The following is a 25,671-nucleotide window of genomic DNA, read 5'->3' as shown; positions in this document are numbered from 1 at the left end:
GGTTAGCATTTTGCTTCGGTGTTCACTCATTGGAAGAAGGTTCGATTTGGCCAGGGGAGACTCTAGGCAGCCACTAAGGAGCCGGGCTTTTGAAAACCCAGATGCTGGTGCTTCTCTGTCTGGTGACTACGTATATATGTAATGATCAGACAGTTGAATCTGTCTGTTGTTCTGTGATGTGTGTTACTTATGGTGAGACAGTTGGAAGCCCTGTCTGTTGGTCTTTATGTTATTTTCTCTGTTTGTATTTTCTCTGAAATTCAGGGTGCTGATTTTTCCCCTGAATTAAGTGAATGATGCATGTGCTTGATTAAAGTAAGCTGGTTGACCCCTTAAAAGTTGTCTTTCCTTTAAGAAAAGCAGTTCTGAGGACCTGTGCCGACACTAGGCCCTCCTGGGTGTGCTGGGTGCTTGCTGCCACACTTTCTCTCCCCATCTCCTGCTTGTTAGTGTCCTTTTATGTGTTGTCTACCTCCATTAAATTATAATCTCCTTGAAGGCAAGAACCAGGTTTGGTTTTTTGAATTTGTATCTCCAAAGCTTAGCATAGTACCTGGCAGCACGTAGTGAATATTTAATGAAGTTTGTTGACTGACTTTTTTTTTTTTATTAAAAAATATATAGAGAGAAATCTAAAACCTGCATTTGGCACAGTAAGAATAATACTAATTATAGTCATTTCTGTGAATTGTTTACCACTTATGCCTAATTGTCATATAGCATTAGCTTTGATGTAAGTTTTATTTGAATATAGTAGTAACTTCTACCTATGTGTGCTTAGTCACCATAGTTTCTTCATAAAAACATAAAATTGAAGACCCTCAGAGTTTAGACCAGGGATAGGAAACTTGCAGCCTTGAGGCCACATGTGACCCTCTAGGCCTTTTGACTGAGTCCAAGTTTTATAGAACAAATCCTTTTGTGAAGGAGATTTGTTCTGTGAAAGGGCTGCACTTGAGGACTGAGAGGGTTTAGATAATCCAGCCTTCACTAAAGCACAAAGTTCATTCTAAAAAAATCCTTAAAACAAGCGCTTATCAATCTTCTGCTTAGAAACTACCATCTTCATTCAATACATTGTCCTAACAATTTATGTTGCTAGGCATACCTAATCAATGGAAAGTTTTTTGTCTGTCTGTCTGTTGGTTTAATTTCCTTATTGAGATGAAATCTATCTCCATGTACCTTGCACTTTTAGTCTTGATTTTGTCTCCTGGGACTAGAATCCCTACCTCATTCTCCCTAAGCCTCCTCTTCTCCAGGCTCATTATCCTGATTCACTTTCCCAGCCACACTTGAGCTGGTCCCTGACCATGCCCAAGCCGATTTTAGGACTCAAGAGGTGATCAGATGAGGACAGACCATGGCAGGACAGTTCCTTCCCTTGTTTTGGATCCTTTGCTTCTGTTAACAAGTTGTCATTATCTTTTTTGGCTTCCATGTCATGCTGCTCCAGACTGCAAGCTCAGTACTCACTGCTTATGTTGCCCAGGGCAACAGTATGTTGCTCATGTACGTATAAAGTATGTCTGGGAACAACTTGATAAAATTAAAGTACACATTTCCAAAAATTTGTTATTATAGCCAAATCAAAAAACTTTTTAAAATACTTTTTCCTTACCTTAAAGTTCATGGTTTTATTGATCCAAAATGGACCTTGGAGGCTAATCCAACCCTTTCATTCAGCAGATGAGGAAAACTGAGGCTCAGGGAGGTTACGCTGGACAGATAGAGGGCAATAAGTGTGAAAGACAGGATCTGAACCCAGCTCCTCGAATTACACAAGCAACTGTCCTTTCAACCTTGCTAGAATTCCAGCTGGAAAGAATACTCTTTGCTCTTTGAGAGCCAACAAATCATGTCTGTTTAATATACTTTATATAGTAACTACACCAAAGACATACTTTGAATGTCAGTAGTGACACTACTTTACTGGTTGGGATATTTCTCTTTACATAGCTATGCTGAATTCTCTCAGCATATTTAGAACCAGCTCACACTCAGACTCCATTATCTTTTGCTTCTTCTAATGGTGAATTTTTTTTTTTAATTTTCAATTACATGCAAAAATAATTTTTGACATTTATTTTTTAAAATTTTGAGTTATAAATTTTCTACCTCCTCCTCCTCTTCCCTCCTTGAGAAGGCAAGCAATTTGCTACAGATTATACATGTTCAGTCATGTAAAACATTCTTCAATATTAGCCATGTTGCTAAAGAAAACACAGAGCAGCAACAAAAAAAAAAAAAACCCAAAGAAACCAAGAAAAATAAAGTAAGCAAAGCATGCTTCAATCTCCTTCTCTAGAGGTGGGTAGCATTTGTCATCATAAATCCTTACGGATTGTCTCAGATCATCGTGGTGCTGAGAATCATGTCGAATGGTATTAATAATGATCTGTCTCCCTTTTTGCAGCTATGATTAACATAGCTGGCCAAAGACTGGTTTTGTAATAAAAAAAGTCATTTTTAACAGCTAAAGAGCAACGTTCAGTTTAACTGGCTGGAAAAGTGCAATGCTTAGGAAGGTCTCTTGTCTTCAGTAATGATGACAGCTCAAGGGTGTAGCCCCTTCACCCACGGGGCCCCTCTCAGAAGCAGCGAGTGTGCGCTGCAGCTCCAGTGCATGAGCTTGTCCGTGTGCAGCTAGCATTTCTTTCAGGACACCTGTGAATACAGGAGTAGGTTTATTTCCCATTAATTTCCTGGACCATTCAATTTTAACCTTTGAGGGAAAGCTAAAAGTCTAAAACAAGCTGGATAGGATGTATAAGGCTCCAAATGTGCTGTCTCTGTATTTAATTAGCAATTGTAATTGTTTGAATATTTGAAATGCTGAATGTGCTAGCATAACATGTGAAGGCAGCAGAGGGGACACGTTTCCAGACCTAGCTGCTGTTATCCTTCCAGTTATTTGTGCATTTTAACAAGTGCTTTTGACACATACCCACACACGATGATAACAGTGTTTGGTTTCTCTTGAACACTTGTTTGTGATTATATAATTTTTAACATTCTCTTCATTCCAGTTTATTGTGTTCCATATTCCCAAAGTCGTAAAACCAGATGTTCCAAAAATTGTTCTTTGGTTTTTGTGCTTAACTTTGAGTAAAAAATGTAAAAAGATATAATTCCCTTCCATTTCACAAGATTTATTAGGTATTTACTGTACTCTGGGTACATGTAGATGAGAAATCACACCAAACCTGTTCTCAAGGAGCTTACATTCAAATGGGAGAGGAGCTGGGGGGTGGAGGAGGCATGGAGTATGTGTACAGACAAGAATGATCAAAGCTAAAATGTGATTGTGGTAAAAGAGATCCTGAACACTAGGAAAGTCTGGGAAGAAAAAGAACATAAAGCAGCAGAATCTTCATGGAAAAAGTGGCACTTATGCTGGACTTAGGAAGGAACAAAGAGTTTTCATGTGGTGGAGCTGTGGAACCAGGGCATTCCAGGCATGGGTTTAGAGTGGGGAGGAGGGGAGGAGTAGGCTGCTCAGATGCATAGAACTGGACAGAAGAATATAGCAGGAGATCAGCAAACAGCTCATATTCCAGTGTGGCTGAAACAGAGTATTTGGAAAGAAATCATGTGAAATATGAACACTCTGAATAGAGTGAAAAGGTAGTATGAGTCATTCAGTCACATTATAATGTTCCTCACAATCATTCAGAAGATACTGTTGGTTTCACCATAGGTCACCAGGACAGAACCCAAGGTGGTGAACCAGTGGAAGGTCTGTGAGCTAGCATCAGGGCCAATGAAAGAGATCCCGGAATATAGGCAGAAACTCAGGAACAGGAGATGGAATGTGATTGTAGTAACAACCTGAGCAGGGAGTAGGGAAGGGGGAATAGAAGCAGGGGACTAGATAAGGGCCAGGAGCTAATATGCTCTGTATTCCAATGGATTTTTAAGTAGGGCATTTGGATTTGATCAGTCTAGGAGGTAGATTTGAGGTAATTAAAGAATTGACATCTACCTTATACAATCAGGAGAGAAGGAGAGAAGAGCTTGGGAAAGTCTCAACCAGGTAACGTAGTGGAATGTATAGGTGTTCCTACATACAGAGCAAGTCAGTATGAATTCATTTATTTAATATGTATAGGTATATAATATATACAGTATGTTTGTATATACGTATACATATACACATGTGTATGTATATAGTGAACATCTGCTCTATACATGTAGGATGCCTACATTTATTGGAAGAACCACGAAATGAGAAGTCGAGCTTGTCAAAATCCTTTATCTCCTGATTTTATCAGCCAGTGTATATATTGTAGTGCCTTGATAATGTAGTATTAAAGAGGATAATATCATCCCATGAATTATTATTATATTTTCTTTGATTCATTGTCATATCTCATAACCCCTCATTTTATCTTCACCCATAACAAATATGGTTAAGCAATAAAAGCAACAGATAGGCCAGATTCATTTCTTTTTCAGAAAACAATTTCGGAGAATGAAATAATACAGTAATCATCATGATATATTCTAGAGTTGGTATAAGGGACTATGCTTCAATGAAAATCAAGTCAAATACTGATGAAACCACATCAGATGGGCTCTAAACATCTGTTTGCATCTGGGAATCTTGGGGAGAGGGAAGGATATTGAGTCTAACACCTCAGAAATATAACTATGTCCTAGTATCCATCTTAAGTTAATATATGCTAATTCCAGGTGTCCAGTAATTAGAGCATGTTTGAAGAAGACTTAGTACTGCGTATGTGTTATGCATAGTGTTGCGTATGTGAGATCAGGAAGAGGGAAGATGACTAAGGTTTTAAGAAAAATAGGATCAGGTTTTTGGGGAAAGATGATGATGAAATCAGTTCACATAAGACTGAGTTTGAAGTGTCAGTGGTACTCTGATTATTATCTGAAGTATCATTCAGATGGAAATAGATGTCTAGCGGGCAGCTGAAAATCCAGAGAAACATGTACCATATGTATATAGATAGATAGATGTACACATATACATATATACATATATATGTGTGTGTATATATGTGTATGTGTGTGTGTGTGAGTGTGTGTGTGTGTGTGTGTATGTGTATATATATATATATATATATCTCCATAGAGAATATCCAGGTGGAAAGAGGATACATATACATATACACACACACATTTATATATATATATATATATATATATATATATATATATATATATATATATATATATATATATATATATATATATATATATATATATCCATAGAGAATATCCAGGTGGAAAGGGGATAGCCAGTCAATCAGTCATCAAAAATGTATTAAGCTCCTACTGTGTGTCTGACAGAAAGATTAAGCAGGGTGCCAGCTGAGAAGGCGAACTGAATTTAACAACTCAAAGCAATATAGTTGCATTCCCAGGGATTTGTCCTTTGAGGTGTCACTATACCTATAGGACCCGTGATGCCACTTCATAGGGAACTCTTATCTGCCTTTCTGTGACCCTTTGAGATCATTTTACTCAGGTATAGAAAATTCATCTTCCTACAGTGATTGAGGATCTCTCTAAAACTGAAGAAGGGATGTATCTCAAGTTCTAATTTTAATCTTCAGTGGTCTTTTTGCATATAGTGACATAAATGATAAAATTATATTTCCATTTGCATTCATAGTTCATCAGTTCTCTGATGTTGGATAGCATTTTTTTTATCATGAGTCCTTTGTAATTGTTTTGGATTGTTGTATTGATCAGAATTGCCAAATCTTTCACAGCTAATCATCATTTTAACATTGCTGTTACTGTGCACAGTGACCTCCCAGTTCTTCTGACATCATTTTGCATCAGTTCATATAGTTTTTGTCATGTTTTTTTTTCTGAAATCACCCCCCTCATCATTTGTTATAGCATATTAGTATTCCATCACAATCATATACCACAACTTTTCAACCATTCCCATGCTGATGGCCATCCCCTCAATTTCCAGTTCTTTGCCACCACAAAAAGAGCTGCTGTAAATATTTTTGTACATGTAGGCCTTCTTCTCTTATTTATGATCGCTTTGAGATATAGACCTAGTAGTGGCATTGCTGGATCAAAGGGTATGCACAGTTTTATAGCCCTTTGGGCTGAGTTCCAAATTGTTCTCTAGAATGTTTTGACCAATTCACTACTACTCTACCAGCAGTTTATTAGTGCATCTATTTTCCCTCATCTTCCCCAGCATTTGTCATTTCTAACAGGTATGAGGTGGTACTTGCGAGTTATTTTAATTTGCATTTCTCTAATCAATAATGATTTAGAGCATTTTTTCATCTGACTATATAGCACTTTGATTTTTGCTTTTGAATAGTGCCTGTTTATATCCTTTGACCATTTATCAGTTGGGGAATGGCTCTTATTTTTATAAATTTGACTCAGTTCTATACTTTGTCTATATTTGAGAAATGAAGTCTTTATCAGAAAACCTTGCTGTAAAAATTTTTGATATTACTTCATTGCCTGTGATCCCTTTTAGCACAATGTGGTATCCCTGGTTATCTCCTTAATTGCTTTTGTTTTTTCTGAGATCCTGATTTCTGTCTCTGCCATTTTTACTTTAGCTGAAGTATATTGGATTCTATTCCAGTTCTTTGTTTTAACTGAAGGTCTTTCTCTTTTGAGTATATCTCCTTATCAACAACATACTGTTGGATTCTGATTCCTAACCCACCGGGCTCTCTGCTCATCCTGTTCACATTCACAGTTATCATCACTAACTGTATATTTCCCTCTGTCTTATTTTCTTAGGTTCTCATTCATCTTTAATGTCTTATGACAATATAGGGATAAATAAATGAAAAGGTAGTGCTCAAAAATCCATTAAACAGTTTGCCCACACCAAAATAGACTGTCAAAAATGAATGTAGATACTGTGGCCAAACAAACTGTACACATGACCTTACATAGTCGTAGTAGTAATAATAGTGTTAGTTTTATAAAAGTTTAAGTCTTCTAGAACAAGAAATGTTCAGAACACAATTCCTTGCCACTCAAGAAAGTAATCAGAATTGGTTGATATGAACAAACAGAATTCCCTTGTTGATCTTATTTTAGCAATTTAGCATAGCTGACAGAGATCTGGACTTATAGGTAGGAGCTCTGAGTTGAAATCCTACCTCCCATACTTTCTAGTTATGTTATCCCAGGAAAATCATGTAACCTCTCAGCTCCCAGGTCTCTTTATCTGTAAAAAGAGGATAATAACACTTGAACTACTTACCTCACAGAGTCATCATTGTCAGGAAAACATATATGTGGGTAGTTCTTAGTGGCAATTTCTGAGTGAAAAAAGGGTCAAAGCATTTTTTTTCTCTTGGTGAAAGCAGTGTTCTTCAGCTAGGCAATGACTCACAATGCCCAGCTGTCTTAAGACTGGATGCACCAAGCATCCAGCTGGATACAGCCGGATGAGTAGCGATACATTTGTGTTACTAATACCCCATGACCTGACTCAGCCATCAGGATTACATCCAGAATCTTGCATGTCATCTTGATGAATCCTGAATTTGATTGAGGTGAAGCCTGTAGTTATTTGAACCACTGACTGGAATTCCAGGGATTCAGTCAGTCCTCTGCTCTCTCTGTTGCCTTCTATTCTTCTATCCTGTCTCATTATAAGGGGAAATTTTTATGAACTGTAATTTACAAGATCTATATTTTTTCCATTTGAATTCATTGAGAAGTAAGCAACAAATGTTCAGTATACACCACACTTCACCCAGAAGGAAGTGAATGTGGGCCTGCTCTGGGAAGCACAGTTAGAGTCTTGGCGTGTGACATCATGTGAGTCTAAAAGGTTTTTGAATTCAAGATTGTCCCTGATTTGAAGAACTTCTTTGATCCCTTTAAGTGAATACAGCAGTTTTACACTTCTGTACCAGGAATAGCTTTCTTGATCTCTTTCCTGATGGGACCAACCACTCTCAGGATATGAGCCCGAAGTGCTTCTCCCCAAATTTATATGGCAACTCAAAAAAACTTATCGTTTTCTGAATAATCAGTAGCATTGTACAGAACGCTTCTGTCCCTTCAAGCATGCTTATGCAAATTATTTAAAACATTTTCCTGGTGTTGGTTCCAATGTCAGTCCTTCCTTGAACCTTTTATGAATCACTGTCATTTTATGCAAGATATGTGCTGAAGTGGGTATAAAAGCCCTTTGGCAAATATATTCTTTCCAGCCATTTAGAAGAATGCATTATACTCCCCTGAGGGAGGATAATTGAATTCATAAAATGCCACAAGAGGGAAAACCGCCTAAAATATTTGTTTTTTGGTGTGTTGGTATTGATGTTTGAGGAAATTGGGGTAAGAGGAAGGAGCCTGAGAAGTGTTTTGCATTAAATGAAAATATTCTTGGAATTAATTTTTGTGTGCTTTTGTCAAGTTTTTGCTAAATTTAAGATATTTTTAGTCACCAAATCAGGAGTTGATGTTTGGCTTTCATGTCGGTGGTAGTGCCAGTGGGGCCATGTCTCAGAGAGATGGCCCTGCATGGAATGCAGATAGCAGAGGACTTGTCCTTTTCATTTTGTCCAGAAATTTCACATAGTTTGTATCCTGACTCCTAACAGGGCAGGCACAGGTGGCCAGACATTTTCAGTAGCATTACTTGAGAGCAATATAAATAGAGCGTCTGCTTTAAGATTTGATGTTACTGTTTATTATTTTTATAAACAATGAATAGTCATTTATATCCAACTCCCTATTATCATTTTTAGTTGTCAGACTTAACAGACTTCTATTTTAAGTGGGTTTAGTGAAATATGTCCAGTCAACATAACTACTTCTTGTTAGAAAAAGTGAAAACATTAGACATCATTCTTTTCAGGTGTGAGTCTACTTTTTTTTTTTTTAAATAAACATACCCAGACTTATACATCTAAATGAGTATTGTTCTTCAAATAAGTTGTTGCTTAAAACATTTTTGGAACCCTTTTGGATTTGTTTTCTGAGTGGGGAGAAAGAGAGAGAGAGTGGCACAGAAAGAGAGAGAGAGAAAAGAAGAAAAAGGGAAGGAAGAAAGAAAGACACAAAGAAAGAAACAAACATAGAATTCATACTTAGAGAAAAACCAGTTTAAGTAATGACTTCAGGCTGATTAGCCCAGACCTCTTGGGAGAAAGGAGTGGGGAGGGACATGTAGACAAAAACATTGAGAATGACTGTTGATCCCATAAGTTCAGTCCCTCATATCAGAGGAATTCTACCAACCCTTGAATACATGATTGATGTATTCAAAGGTACCTTGGATCTGCTTATTCTAGGTGGATGCATTTTTAAACGATTTCAGCCTGCTTGTCTTTAGTTACCTGAATATGACAGTATTGGTCCTAATGACTTTGAACCTTTCCAAATCAACCTATAGTCCTAGACAGGGCAAATTTCTGAGTTGCCGACATCCGTACCCAGTTTCATTTCTCAAGGCCAGAATGTGATTGAGAATCAGGGTGGCAAGGAATCAGAGAAAATGTCTCAGTATCTTTTTTTCATTCAAATGTACCACCATTTTATGCTATCATATGCTATCAGTAAACCCCATAGTTTAAAAGGAATTGAGGGGCCATATTTTTGTTCACTGTAATTCCTAAACTAATCTGGCAAAATAGCATATTACTGATGTTACTCACTGGGCATGGACAGTAGACAGACAAAAGTAAAAGTTTCTGCCGTCTAAACTTAGACTTACGTTCTATCATGGGAAACACCATTTATGTAGGTAAAAGGTAATAGAAAATATATACAAAATCAATACAAGGTAATTTTTGAGGGAAGGTAGTCACTGACTACTGTGGAGTTTGCGAAAGGTCTACTACTTAAAATGAACTTTGAAGGAGGGGTAGAGATCAAAAGGGATCATGCCTGAGGGACGACTGGTGCAAATAAATGCCCAGCCAAGGAGGATGGAATACCATGTGTAAGGAATAAGAGGGGAGCAAATTTGTTTAGACCATAGAGTGCATGAAGAGGAATAATAATGTGGAAAGGTCAGCTGGAACCATTGTGAATGACTTGATGCCAAACAAAGACTTTTTTATTTGATCTTAGAAGCAATAGGGAGCCATAGTAACTTAATGAGCAGGAGAAGTAATATGGTCATACCTATGCTTTCAGAATGTCTGTTTGGTACGAGACAGGAAGAATAATGAAGCAACACTAGTGAAGCAGAGGGAAGTGAGGGCCTGCGCAAGCGTGACGACCATAGGAGTGGAGAGAAAAGAAGAGAGGCAAGAGAAACTATGGAGGTGGAGTCAGTGTGGAGTGACAGACAGGGAGGAGTTGAGGGTAACTCCAGGGTTGTAAACCTGGGCAACTAAAGAGATGGTGGTGCCCTTGGAAAGGAGAAGATTTTGCCCATCATTTTGCTTCCACTGAAAATGTTTTAAAGAATGTGCAGTAGGTCTTAGAGATATTCCAAAAATATTTTTAAGCAATGATAAATTCACCATAATATATATAATCTCCAAAATGTGGCTAATTTAAGAGTAATAATATTCTATATGTTTAAAAAAACGTCCCATTGCTTCATAGACAAACTTTATTCATTAATTTTTTTTCATAATGGACAGATCAAAATTGAATTCCAACATCAGACTATTCCTTTTTTTTTTCTTGACTTTGGACTTAGGGTGGGAAAAGTGCTGAATTTGAAAGGTAACAAATAAATACAAGATACAGCAGACCTCAGAGCAATGCCTGACAATGAAGCAGCCTGGCTGTTGTAGACAGACCAGAGCTCTGGAAGTGATTTCTTTTGTTATCCTGGTGCAGTGGACAATGAGACACTGATTTACCTGATCTATATGAAAGGAGCTGCAAGCATTTGGGAATGAAAGTTTTGAGTGTTTGTTTGTTACAGAAAAGCTGCCAGGTGTTCCACAATAGATGTATTTTACTCATCAGAAACATTGCTTCACTGGTAGACAGACCTCTGACAGTCTTTAAAAGGTGCATGGGGGAAGGGATTAATTTTCACCTTTCCTGTGACAGTTTTCAAAAGCAGAGTGTTTATGTAGAAATCTTATCTGTGGTTAATTCCAGACCACAGAAGTATGACAGAACCGTGAATAATTATATAAATTCTGGCAGCAACTTGCCAGTGCCATAGACATTGTTGTCAGGAAAGCTCAATAAATTATATATTATCTGTTTACATGACCATAAATTACAAAGTGTATTTATCTGAATATAAGAGAAGTGGGCTATACATCTAGTTATAAGAACCCAATTTGTTTCAAAGACTTCAAATTTTCTCCCTTTGTGGAAATTTTTCATCCCTGTACCAAACATTGCATGTTAGTGTATAAGTGAAAATAAGAACTAGTATTTATATAACAATTTAAGATTTACAAAGCACTTTATAAAACTTTTATTATTTAATCTTCATGTCAACCCTGGAAGGTATGTGCTATATTATCATTTCCATTTTACAGTTGAGGAAACTAAGGCACCAGAGGTTAAGTGACTTGCCTAGGGTCAAACAGATAGTAAGTAATGGAATTTTAATTCAAATATTCCTGAGGTTGGGAAGTCTTATAAAGAGTTTAGATAGTTGTATAAGCAAGTGTCAAAGAGAGCTTATGATGGGGTGATGGCATTGGAAATAAAAAAGGAGACAAATGTGAGAGATATAGAGGTAAAATCCATAACATTTGGTGACAGGTATGGATTTGAAAAGAAGAGAAAGAGCAAAACCAAAGATAATCCCAGGGTTATGAACAAGACTGGCACATGGTGCAACTATAGATGGAGGGAGTCAAATAAAAAGTAGAAATAGCTTTGGAAGGAAAATGACAAGTTCCATTTTGGACATGATGAGTTTGTGATGCTGGTGGAGGCATGTTTGTAGAAGCATTTGGAAATGTGGATCTGAAAGACATAAAAGATGTAAGAATTAGAGATGTAGATTTGGGAGTTATTTGCATAGAAGGTGGTAATTGGAACCGTGAGAGCGAATGAAATTGCCAAAGTAGTGTCCGTATAGACTAAAGAGAAGAGGATCAGAGAGAGACCATTAGGGAACAACCATATTAAGGAAGCAGAAGAGGAGACAGTAGGAGATAAACAAGCTGCCTTTGGAGATGTAGAAGGAGAAACAACATTTGAACAAAACTGCTTTTAAATTGTATGAAAAATGCCTGCTTTCCATATAGGTTCATGTATTCTCTTTATGAGTAATTCATGATACAGTTATCTGAGTTGACAGCGTATTATTATTATACAGTCAGTGTTTGTTTCACTTTTGTTTCCATCATTTGATTCTTTGATGTTCTTCCAAATTAAATGGAACATGAAAGCTGATTTCCCAGCTAATAAATGGTCAGATCAAAAGATATGAACAGGCTTTTCTCAAAGGAATAAAAAATCTAGGCTATCAATAACCATATGAAAAAATGTTCTGAATCATTAATTAATTAAAGAAATGCAAATTAAAACAATTCTGAAGAGGTCCTACGTTATACTCATTAGATTGATAAAGATGACAAAAATGGAAAATGGCAACTGTTGGAAGGACTTCAGGTAAGCAGGCACTTTGATGCACTCTTGGTGGAGCCATAAATTGGTCCAGCTATTCTGGAAAGCAATCTGAAGCTATGCCCCAAAAGTCACTAAACTCTGCAAACCTTTGGACCTGTACTTTAAAGAGATCAAAGAAAGCTGAAAAAGAATGAGGTATGCAAAAATCTTTATAGCAGTTCTTTTTGTTGTGGCAAAGAACTAAAAACTAAGGGGAAGGCATCAACTGGGGAATGGCTGAACAAATTATTTATGCAAATGTAGTGAAATGTTATTGTTCCATAAGACATAATTATGAAAGGGATGGTTTCAGAGAAACTTTGGGAAACTTGTATGAACCTATGCCGGATGAAATGAACAAAGAACTAGGAGAACCATTTATTAAAATATCAACATTGGAAAATATACTCAGTAGGAAAGTATATGTAGAACCCATACAGAATTGTATGCAGTCGTGGGGAGGGAGGGGGGTAGTGGGGGGTAAGTGTGGGGGGGATAAAATCTCAATTGTGTGGCAGTGATTGTTAAACATTAAAAAATAATAAAATAAATAAATAAATAAAATAACAACATTGCAAAGATAAAAACTTTTAAAGACTTACTGATTGATACAGTGACTACCTATAATTTCAGAGGGCCGGTGTTGAACTGTTTCCCACCTACTAACAGAGAGGTGATAGATTCAAAATGCAGAATGAGATAGATATACAGTTTTGGACATGGACAATGTGGGAATTTGTTTTGCTTGATTATGTATACTCGTTGCAAGTTTGTGTTTTTCTTGTCTTTTTTTTAATTGAACAGAGTGGTAGAGAAAAAACCAAATACTTGCTAATTAAAAAATAAAATGAAAATTTTAAAATAACATGAAAGTCAATAATACTGTAGAAAATATCTATTACATCCTGTGGCCTGAGGAGTTTCTAACTCTATACAGTAGTTGGACATTGAGGGAATGCTTTTTTCCCTGACATTCAATTGCTGTTATTGAACCAAAGAACATTAATAATGTCTCAGTCCTTTGATTTTTTTTTTTAGGTAACCATCAACAGAGATAGCAACAAAGATGTGAGCTCCCCCAAACATGGAAAAGAGGACCCCGACAATCAGCCCCATGTAGGAGGCAATACTTGGGCTGGCGGAACAGGTTAGTATTCACTACTCTGGGGAGACATCCTAATACGTGCATTCTATAAATTCTGTATAATCCCATGTAAAATCTCATGACTATTCAAAGACTGGAATTCATTGTCTAGCTTCATATAACATAAAAGTTGACTATACTGTCATTCTTCTTGCCCCTAGGCTCTTTTTAGTTGTGGCAGAGGGCCAGAGGTCTATAGAGTTTCTCTATTGCCCAGGTGAGGGAAGAATGAAGGCCCGAGCTTGAATTTGATGGCTCTTGGCCCATTCCTTCCTCTCTGCTGCCTTGCCAGTCCATTGTTCCCCATCACAACTGTCTTCCTTCTTCCTCTGTGGCAGCTGCAGTAGTTGCATCTGCTCTGCCTCAGTAATGCAGCCAGAATGTATGCTTACTGTCTGATCTTATCACAGTCTGTGAGGAATGTGAGTGCTTCATTCATCCTTCACCTCCCCTTAGTCAAGTGAACACTGCTTCTAGCCTTAGATGTCTTTAGAGGAAATGAGCCTCTACCTTGGGACAGTGTGCTAACTAACAGGCCTGAGGATATCATGCTTACTCTGTCTGTTTGTGAAATTTCAGCTGTAAAGCTGGGATATTTTTAGAAATGTACTTTAATCTGAAAATTAGTGTCAAATTGACAAGACTTAATCCACATGGAATGCATTGTAGAAGAGAGTAGAGCAGATGTAGGTTTCCCAAAATCAAGCTACTTTACCACAGCAGTTCTAGCTTCTCAACTTTATTGAGAGCTGTTCATTTCTGAGGCCTCCAGTTCTACTACGTGGGCAGGGGGGCAGGGTGAGGGATGAGCAAGTCTATATTTTTGTAGGGACTCTCAGCTCTAACAAACCTTCTTTCCTTCAATCTCTGTTTTTCTCTTCTGTCATTCTTCTCACCAGGAATCTTCTGACTTGACCTCACCTCTTGCCTAACAAACTCTTCAGTTTCTTTTTCATTGCTATAGCCCCTCCCCTGCTTAGGCCCAGCTTTTTTGGACTAATCTCCTGTGCTTACTGCCTTTACTTATAATAGAAGAGCACCCAACGCTCAGTTCAGTGCAATAGGCATTTATGAAGGCCCATTTTCTGCCTTCAAAGTGTATGTATAAACAAAAAGTAACAATCCCTGCCCTGAAGGAGTCTACATTTCCAGAGAGTGAGAAATTTGGACATTTGTACTTGCTGTCAAGGGAAATAGAGAACTGGTTGTGTTATGCTCTCCACCCAAAACTCCGTGAGTCAGAGGTCACAGAAAAATTACTCATCTCATCCCTGCCCCTGCCACCAGGAGATATTGATGTTTCCAATGTATCCTGTGACCCGCATCTAAACCCTCTGTCATAGCATCCTCAAAATAGCTATGGATCCTTTCACCAGTCACAGAGATAAGCCCAGTCTCATTCATCATCTTATCATACATGTGAATAAATTATTTTTGGGAAGAAAAACATTTCAAGAGACAGAGACTGAAAGGCAGAGTAGAGCAAAGTCTTTAAACACCTTCACTTACAAGAGAGGGGATTATAGTGTACTGTAGTCCTTTAAACATTGGACTCCCTCAGGAACTGGGGGCATTTATCCTATAGAAGAAAGAGCTTAGATTGTACCTGCCTTTAGATATTTGATGGACTGTCATGTGGAAGTTTTGCATAGTCCCTAAAAGCAAACTGGCATCAGGGTTTAGAAGTTGCACAGAGACAAATTGGGAACATTCCTAACAGAGCCCCCCACAAGTGTGATGGATTTCCCTGTAGAGGAGGGATCCCTTGTTGGAGCACGTCTTCAAACAGAAGTTAGAGGACCATATTGCTTGGAGACAGTGCAGAAGTGAGTCTTGTTCAGTAGAAATTGAACTGAGGTCCCTTCTAACCCTGAGATTCTATGATTCTTAGATTCAAAGTATTATGTGGGTGTGTGAGTGAAAAAAAAAGCCCTTTAGACATTTCCCTGAAGTTTGTTAGTTTTTATATAATAATAATAAAGTGATTATGCAGGTGTGTTGGGAGAAAAATTTTAAAATTAGTAATATACTAAATATGTTTATCTTGTGGATGATGGTATAGACTGAGTCAGGAGACCTAGCTTTGCTATTGGATGACCTGTGACCTAGAAAAGTCAGGTTAAGACCTTTCTTCATCAATTTTTTTCTCTTATGATATAATGGAAATATTCTCTATATTACATAATGCAAAGTATTGTAAAGAGGAATAAGGAAATATCTGCCAAGTATTTTTTGAGTGTTTGGATTTCTTTGTTTTTCACCTTTAAACTAATTTGAATTTTATTAATCACAGTGGAATCTTCCTGCACTTGAACAAAATATGTGACCCTGTGTGGTCATTTAACCTCTCTGAATCTCAGTTTCTTCATCTATAAAATGGGCATAATAGTTGCTTCTACTTCAGGGTTATTGTGAGGATCAGATAAGAGCAAATATAAAATATTTTGCAATACTTAAAACAGATATTAGCTCGCTATCATTATTGTCAGTGCAAATATGCATGACTTGTTATGTGTTTAGTCTACAAAAGTATGTTTCCTTATTTATGGATTCATGGATCTTTGAAGCCCAAAGCCCACAGATGAGGAACCATAGCTAGAGGAGTGCCATTATGTTCAAAACACATGGAGGTCGCACAGGAAACCTGGGAACCAGATTAAAGTGTAATTGAGAAATATTGAACAAAATAAATAAAAACTCAGTACATCATAGCTAACGTTTATTTGTGACTTCCAGAGTCAGTATGTGACAAGCAGCAGGAATCTGTTTCTATTCAAGTTTGATCCCAGTGCTAAAAAAGGATACAGAAAGTAAAAAGCAGTAGTCCTGCCTTCAGTAAGCTAACAGCGTAGTTGGGGACATGAGAGATATACAGATGAAAAGTTAACCATTTGCACAGGACAGCATGTGAGGGCCAGGTGTGTAGAAATTAAATGCTTTTGAAATATAGAGAAGTATGGGTAAGGAAGACTTCATGGACCTTAAAAGATAGGATTGGGAGAGATAGAAAAGAGTTGGAAATCCGAGTCCAAAAATATAATTATGTTTGATTATATTTAGTTAACTTATATTTAGTTACCTTATATTTTAATTTCATTTATTTATATTAACTATATTGGTATATTTTTAAAGTGTGAGGTATATTTTTAAAGTGTGATACAAATTTTTGAAGGGGCAGATAACTTTTTGTCTGGGGCAAAAGCAAACTTATCATCCTGATTTCCATGTTTTTTCTCCAGGGGGCAGAGACACTGCTGGTCTAGGTGGCAAAGGGGGACCATACCGGTTGGATGCTGGCCATAATGTGTACCAGATATCTCAAACAGAGAAAGATGCCATCCCTGAAGATGTGAAGAGGGCTGCAAGAGAGATGGGCCAGAAGGCTTTTCAGCAAAGGTTCTTAGTCAATCCTTATACACAGTAGAAATGTCCTGTTTCTTGCGTAGCAGAAGATAGCATTCATTGTTTTGGAATACCATGAGTGCAATAATGGCACTACCAGTCTACCTGACAAACTGTTCCATGTGGCACTTTAACAAAGAAACTGAAAAGCCCAGCTTCCCAACCTGCCCTGTGGGTGTGTCTGAAGTCAGCATTCTCTGCAGTCTGTGTGCCCTTATAATGCCCCACACAAAGAAAAGAATATAGATTACTGAATAGTAGAAGCAAAGGGAAAGAACCAGGAACCCACAGTTCATCTCCTGAATCAGCACTTACTTTTTAAACATAAGCAGCAGGAAACTGAGCCTCAGTTTCCTCATTAGTAAAATGAGGACTGTTCCCTTGCACTGCCTGCCACACACAGGCTGTTATCAGAAACAGGCATAGGACCTAAAGCTAGACCAGACATCAGACACTATCTAGTTCGACACCTTCATTTGTGAGATGAGGAAAACTCAGCTCCCTGAGGGTCTGAGATTGCAGATGAGTTTCTCAGAGATCTACAGATAAAAAGCAGATAACCTAAGTTTTCTGAATCCAGTACTTCCCATTGTAATGGGCTGCCTCTCATTAAACAATGAATAAGTATTCCCTGAACTCAGCACTGTATGGGAAATGCCAAAAAATTAGGAAACCTGACCCTACCTTCTAAGAGCTCACAGCCTGGTTAGAGAAGTAAATGAACATTCAAAAAAAAACTAGCAGTAAATTCGGTGCTAAGTTGTTTGGCACTAACTCTAAGTGCCAATTCAAGGAAGGCAGAGATATGAGCATAAGCTAGAGCAGTCAGGAAAGACTTTTGGGGGGACCTGAGAGTTGAGGCAGGCTTTGGAAGACAGCTAGGAATGAGGTCAAAGGGAAGGAGGGCACTCCAAGTAGGGAGAACAACATGAGCAAAGACCCAGAGAGGGGAATAAACGCTGTGTCTATGGAAGCAGGAAGGAGACTGACTGGGCACAGTGTAGAGGATGTATCTGAGAAGCAAAGATGTGTGTAGAATGTGGGCCAGAGGGCCAGGATGCCCGGGATGCCAGGCTCACTGTCTGTGTGTGCCTGTGTCTAGAAGCAGAAGGCAACAAGCTTGGCTGGAGAGGGAGGCCCACACTGAGAGAAAATGACCTTGCTTGGCAATTGAGAGCCAACTTTATTTTAAACCAACCTGTGATTTCATCAGTTTAGGGAAGTCCTCGGGGAGGAAACTCCCTCTTCCAATGCAGATCTGCAACTGCTCTAAAATGTATCTTTTCAGGATGATGCCAGGGAGAAGTGACCAGGATCACGTAGCCAGCATAGGGCAGATCCAGGTCTTCCTTACTCCAAGGCCTGCTCTCTATCTACCATGTCATTCATTTAACCACTAGTTCTCTTTCTATCTCGTAAGGTTAATTTTCATGCTTTAACTACAATACCAAATTAACTTTTCCACCAAAATGAAAAATGTAAAACAATTTCTCCCCCAGGAAATACTGGAACTGGATACTTTGCAGGTGGTTTGGGCAGCAATTTCCCTTATTTGTAGCACATTTGAAGGGTTTGTGCACATTCAAAGTGGAACGTATTCAAGTAGGCAAGAATTAGTGAATTCCTCCCACTCTGGACATCTGGCATTATGTGCTTATACATCCTGTAAATAAATAGCAAAGAACAATAGGGACATACGTGCATACCCCTCTTGCCAATCCCTCAGGAAAGGCTGTAGCTCCAGTAACCCTCCACCAGTCATTAGACAGAACGAGAGTCAAGAGGCCAGAATGCTGGCCTTAGCTTTGCCTCTTATTCATGTTATACCTTCATAATTTAACCTCTCCGTGCCTGAGTTCCTAGACATGACTTAAGTGGTATTTTCAAGATGAATGCATTTAAAGCCCTTTAGAAGAAAAGGGTTACAGAAATCCATGATATTGTTATTATTAAAATACTGTTTCATTTTTTAACTCTCAGCTTAGAAAAGGCATTCAGCAATTTTAAAAAGTATTAGAAACTAGCCCTCATTTATCTCTCCATCCCTCATTTCTACTAAATAGTCTGTTTTGATGGGCTTAATAAAATTCACCAGTAGTTTTCTGGTTAGGGATTAGTGTAGGTAGAGGGCAGCTAGGTGGTGCAGTGGATAGAGCATCAGTGCAGGAGTCAGGAGGACCTGAGTTCAAATCTCACCTCATACACTTGACACTGACTAGCTGTGTGACCTTAGGCAAGTCACTTAACCCCAATTGCCATCCTGGGTCATCTCCAGTCATCTTGAAGAATATCTGGTCACTGGATTCAGATGGCTCTGGAGGAGAAGTGAGGCTGGTGACCTGCACAGCCCTCCCTCACTCAAAACAAAGTCAAGTGCAAGTCATGTCATTATTTCTCTAATGACATGATCTTCTTCGGTTACGAAGGACAAACGCATTATAGGTAGAGATAGGCAGATATGCTTAATTTGCTAGAAAGCTGAGTATGCTGTGGTTTACTGTGGGAATAATAGAAGATGTGGGAGGTACCTTTGCAGAGTAGTTGGGGCCAGATATACAAACTCATTCTTTTTTATAAAGCAAGGATGAGAAACCTTTCTGGCCACTTACCCACTAGGAGAAAAATAAAGAGTAGACTGCCTCAGTTTTGTTAGGGGGAGAGGGAGTTTAACTCAATTTAGAAAAGTTTTTAGAGAGAAGAAAACATTCCATCACCCTCCAAATTAATAACAATGAACAGAAAACTATTGAATATGGTTGCACTAGATGTCCCCTAATGTCCCTTCCAACTCTGATTTTGTGGTTCTAAGAAATACTCGAATTATTTTGCAAAATCATCACTTTGGATGTTGAGACCCAGCTCCTCCCTGGTTGCCCTTCCCAGTCTTGATCACGTCTCCCATGTGCTTACCACATGCTGAGCACCTTCCTCCTTTTCTCCTCATGTCATGAAGTTACCTGTGGGATACACAAACTGTCCTTCTCTTGGCCTTCACCAATACCACATGCCAGCCTCTCTGCTTTTTGTGGATGACACCTTCTCTTCTGATTCTTCTTTGTTCTTTTATTCTATGTGGCAGCCTGCCAGAGAAACATGCACATGCACACATTCACATAAATGTCTCTCTAGATCCTTCTCAGTAACTTTTAATTCTTCAGAGGCTAAAGTTCCATGACTTATGGCCGTATGACACCAGCAGAATAGTTCTATTAAAAAGGTGAGCATTTGGTTCAAGAAGTTTGGAGTCTTTAAAGGAATCTTCCCTTTTTCTGAAGTCAGTTTTCCTTTCTCTTCTTTTCTTGTTTAATTCTGGATTCTTTGTCCATTTGCAGTCTACCATTAAATTAACAAGCATTTATTAAGCATCTACTGTCAGTCAGCAGTCAATAAGCATTTATTAAGTGCTAATTTTATGTGAGGCACTGTGCTAATCACTAGGAATACAGAAAAATGAAAAAAACATGGTCCCTGCTCTCAAGGAGCTCACATTCTAATAGGAGAGGCAACATACAAACAACTCTATACATACAGCATGTATACAGTATAAATGGAACTCAGAGAGAAGGCACTAGCAGTTGGAGGTGAGGTGAAAAGAGGGGAGAAAGGGTAAAGGAAACCAGGAAAGACCTCCTGCAGAAAATGAGATTTGAGCTGAGTCTTGAAGGAAGCCAGGGGATTCAGCAGGAGTAGCTGAGGAGGTTGAACACTTTAGGTATGGAGATGTCTAGTAAAAAAGGCATTCAGGCAAGAAATAGAGTGTCTTATGCAGCGAACGGCAAGAATACAGATTGCTAATTCGTAGAGAATATAAAAAGGAGTAAAGTTTGAAAGGACTAGAAAGATAGGAAGGATCCAGATTGTGAGGGGCTTTAAATCTCACACAGAATTTTGCTTTTGATACTGGAGGTAAGAAGGAGCCATTGAGGTTTTTTGCATTTTAAAAGAGTCACTTTGGTAACTGAATGAGGGATGGATGGAAATAAGAACTTTGAACAGGAAATCTAACCAGCAGGCTATTACAGTAGTCCAGGCTTGAGGTGATGAGAGTCTGAACCAGATTAATTGTGTGAGTAGTGAGAAATAGAGGTATTTGAAAGAAATTTGGGGTCTTTAAAGGAACTTTCCCTTTTCCTGAAGCCAGTTTACCTTGCTCTCCTCTTCTGCTTGATTCTGGATTTGGTTCACTGTCCATTTACAACCTGCCATTCAGTTAACAAGTATTTATTAAGCATCTACTGTCAGTCAGCAGTCAGTAAGCATTTATTAAGTGCTAACTTTATGTGAGGCACTGTACAAATAATACTTTATTACATATTCAATAAGGTGACTGATTGAGAGAAAAATCAAAGATGACTCCAAGGTTTTGAGCTTGGATCACTTGGAGAATTGTGGTACCCTTAACAGTTATGAGAAAGGTGGGAAGCAAAGAAGGTTTTGGGAGGAAGAGTTCTGTTTTAGACATGTTAAGTTTGACACGATGATGATATATCCAGTTTGAGATGTCCCAAAGGCAGTGAGTGGTATGAGACTAGAGCTCAGTCAGAAAAGAAGCTAGAGCTAGCTAAATCATTCTGACAATCATCTGCATAGAGCTGATAATTAAACTCATCAGGACTGTGCCTCCTAGCTGCCCTGTGAGATCAGAAGAGAATAGAAAGAAAATACACTTAGATTTTTTTCAGTGGAGTGTGAGGTGAGTTGCTCAACTGAAAGGATAGGGTGAGGGGATGCCATGGACAACTTGAGGAGGGTTGAACAGGTTTAGAATACTCTGTGGAGAGTGGGAGGCATAAAAGGTTGTCTTTTGCAGTGAAAGCCCTATTGAGATTATATAACGTGTATATGCAGTGGACTTGGTCAGAATGACTTTGTGATTTCCTTGAGCTCTATTCAGTAGCGTGTGAATAGGACCAAAAGCAGGAGATGGTTGTAGTGTTCCACTGTGGAACTTTGATCAGCAATAGGAAAAGAGATCAAGGCATTCACAGCAAATAGGGGATGAGCAATAGCCTGAGCAAAACCTGAAGGTTACAGGGACTAGAGTTCACCACAAGGATGGAAAATGGGGTGGAGGGAAATTTGGAATGGTGAAAAGTTGAGATCTCATCAAAGAATTTCAGAGTTTCATAAACAGGGAAGTGGAACATTTGTGAGCGATGGAAAGACTAGACCAGGATTTAGCCATCTGGTAAGGATCATCAGAGAGAATCCAGATCTCAGCAAGAGCCAGAAGATGAAAAGAGTAAGACAGGAAAGGATTTAAGATGAAAGGAAGTTTGTTAATCATGGAGCAAACATTTCCAGAGAATACAGAGGTAGGGATGGGTAATTTTGGAGTGCCAAGCAGTACTGTGTGTCAGAGACCATACTAGGCACAGTGCTGAGATGCATACAAACACACACATTGATAGATGGAAGCTATAGGTTCTCCATCTAACTTCTTCATAATTTGAAAAGTAGATATTCTACATACACTTGGTTTTTCCTCTGTGGATGGTCATGCTAAATTATTCTGAGTTGTTTGATTTGAAGAGAAATTCTTCTCAACATGCAATGTTAATAAGAAGCTTAAGCAAAGAAACCACCATGAAAATAACTGCAGCTAATTGATTGGGGAATGATAAAACCAATTCTGGTACATAAACATAGTGGAATATTGCTGTCCTATAAGAAATTATAAACATAATGACTACAGAGAAACATGGAAAGATTCACATGAACTGATAAAGAGTGAAGTAAAAAGGACCAAGAAAATAGGCAACATAGTGGCACAGTGGAAAGGATGATCAAATAATCTAAATAAGTGTTACAAAATGACAAAGAACAAGCATGGCCCCAAAGAAGGGACATGAGAAGATACCTTCCTTGATTCCTTTGCAGAAGTAGAAGGTCCGTGTGTGAAACACTGCATATATTTTCATATTCCAGAGGGTATATTGATTGATTTTGCTGATTGTTTTCTCTCCTCTTCCTCTTTTTCTTCTTTCTTTTAAAAAATAATCTTTGTTATATGAGATGGTTTTCTGGGATGGGGCATGGAAGAACATAAGGGGAGACTTGAGTGATGTAAAAATCAAAGATATCAAAATTTTATTTTTAAAAAATTTTAGCTTATGCACCAAAACTAATTACAGAGGATAAAGAAATGAAGAAATTCTGTGATGACTTTGGAAAAATTCTCCAAATAAGGCCATATATTTAATCCTCAACGACTTTAGTGGAAAGATAGGCCCAGAGTAGAATGGTGAAAATTTTGTTGGAAACTGTGGTTACAGATCAAAAAAGGAAAGAGACAAAAGTCTATTGTACAATACTTAGAAGCCTTGTGCTTCATAACGTGGAATCCATAGGCACTGAATGTGTCAAGCTCTGTCCAGTATCACAAAGTGAAATTAACCACATCTGAACAGGAAGTAGCTGATTACAGGCATAGCTGTCATTTCAGAAGCAGCTGTCTGTGTGCAATCAAACAACTCACCAGTGAGAGCAAAGTCAGTGCCAAATTAGAAGGAAGAGGAGATGATATACTGCAAGTGATCACAGGCACTTCAGCCCAAGCTGCTCAAAGTGTTGACGCTTTATCCTCTTGCCAAAAAGCAGTGACATCGACAACAAGGGCAACAACTGTTTAGACTACAAGCTAATTAGCAAAACTTAACAGAAAAGAAAAATGGAAGATTATGAGCAGCATCACTTCACAAAAATCTATCAAGGCAAAAAATATGCTTTACGTAAGATCCAACTAAGCAAGATCATCTCAGTTACCTTTAGATAAAAGCAAAAGAAAGAAACAGCTCTCTTGGTATTTCTCTAGTTACCTATTATCAGCAACAGACCTTTCTTTTGCTACCTCAGCCCCTGTTGAAGTGGCAGGCAGCAAGAGCACTTATGAATATGGAATAAGGAACAATAACTCGACCTGAAACAATTCATACATGCTGGAAGCCACACATTTTCAAAGGCATTCAAGAATTTATTTTCAAGACATCTCAAAGAATGGATGAGTAAAAGAGGATAGAAAAGATCATAGACCAAATCATACCTCCACCAAAGAAAATTTCACATTTTTAAGCTATTTTGTGTCCTTTTTCATATTAAAAAAACAAACAAACCTTTTCAGTATACATATGCATCAGATGAAGTCTTGATCAAAACAAAAGAAAGAGAACAATCACACTTTCACAGGTCAATCAACAAGCCATCATTAATCACCAGTGTTAAGGATTGTTAGATGCTGAGTGTTTCCAGAAGGGGCCACTTCTTATCAATCATTTACTGACCGAGAAGTATAGAAAACATAAAATCCCACTGTCATTTTTGTAAACATATTTTACAACATCTTAAAATAGTCACCTCAAACAGTCTTTCCTCTGATGCATGTTAAAATTATATAAAATTATATGACAGATGCTAGCAAGAAAATAACTTTCTTCAGAGATCCTCTGGGTATTAACATCAAGCAGCCCCAGGACATTACAAAGCCCCTTCAGTGAATTACACAGTTATTCAAAAGAAAACAGTCCAACCATGACACTGGAAAAACAAAACAGATGGAAAACACGTATTGCCTAGGCATACAGCCCAGTGGTCAGGAAGGCTATTGAATTAGTATTTGTGTGTGTATGTACACGTTTATATGCTACTTATGTACACACATGTACACACGCATGTGTGTGCATCTGCATGTGTATGCTTATACACATACTCATATGCATATGTGTGTGTGTATATTTATATGCAGTGATTTTATTAGTAAAGGAAACTTCTGAATGAGGAAATGGCTTCAGTCATTTCAGATTGGTGCCTACTTAGTACCTTACAGGCTTAGAAAACTAGATGCCTAGGGCTTTGAGAAGTTAAGTGCTTTGCTTGTGGTCACATAGCCAGTATGTGTCATAGATGGAACTTGAACCTAAGTTTTCCTGGCTTCAAGACCAACTCTATCCACTATAACACACAGCCTGATGTAGCCTGCTCTCTTGATCTCGCTCTCTCTTTACTCCCCTCTCTCTCCTTTCACTCCTATAGATATAGATACACATATATATGCATACATGTACATATATTTATATATATATGTGTATGTGTGTATGTGTATATATATATATATATATACACACATATATATATACAGAAATCTTTATGAAAAGTCCATACAAACACTACAATCACATGTATTCTTGATCAAAACAGAAAGGGAACAGTAAAGTTTTTGCGCATTATTCAACATGCATTTATTAATCATCTACTTTATGCCAAAGACTGTATTAGATGCTGGGTGATAGATAGATAGATAGATAGATAGATAGATAGATAGATAGATAGATAGACAGACAGACAGATAAAGAGAGAAAGAGAAAAATGAACAGCAGTATGACATAGTAGATAAAGAAAACTTGAACTAACAGATGGACCCAAAATTGAATAGAAATAAAAGGTTGGGCTAGGTTTCACTTGGGAAATTCACAGTATTTTCAGTGGGCCTAAACTGCAGGCTGCCACAAAGTCTTATCTGTTTAATATAGTTTTTTTCCTCAAGAGGTGTGATATGGCAGCAAACCATGGAATCTTGAAAAAAAATAAAGATTATACCCAGCCCT

General features: G+C 38.0%; 1 protein-coding gene across 2 annotated transcripts in view; it reads left to right on the top strand.

Moving 5' to 3' along the window:
* VWA8 (von Willebrand factor A domain containing 8) overlaps positions 1-25,671 on the top strand; it is a 442,786-nt gene that overhangs the window by 367,471 nt on the left and 49,644 nt on the right. For both annotated transcript variants that reach the window (XM_072617119.1, XM_072617120.1), the window contains 2 exons: positions 13,564-13,672; positions 16,909-17,065. In XM_072617119.1, coding sequence (XP_072473220.1) covers positions 13,564-13,672; positions 16,909-17,065 — 266 coding nt within the window. The remainder of the gene's footprint in view (positions 1-13,563; positions 13,673-16,908; positions 17,066-25,671) is intronic.

This window comes from Notamacropus eugenii, chromosome 6 (assembly GCF_028372415.1).
Source record: "Notamacropus eugenii isolate mMacEug1 chromosome 6, mMacEug1.pri_v2, whole genome shotgun sequence".
NCBI classification, from domain to species: domain Eukaryota; kingdom Metazoa; phylum Chordata; class Mammalia; order Diprotodontia; family Macropodidae; genus Notamacropus; species Notamacropus eugenii.
Note: the sequence above shows the minus strand (reverse complement) of the source record. Positions and strands in the feature narration are given on the sequence as shown.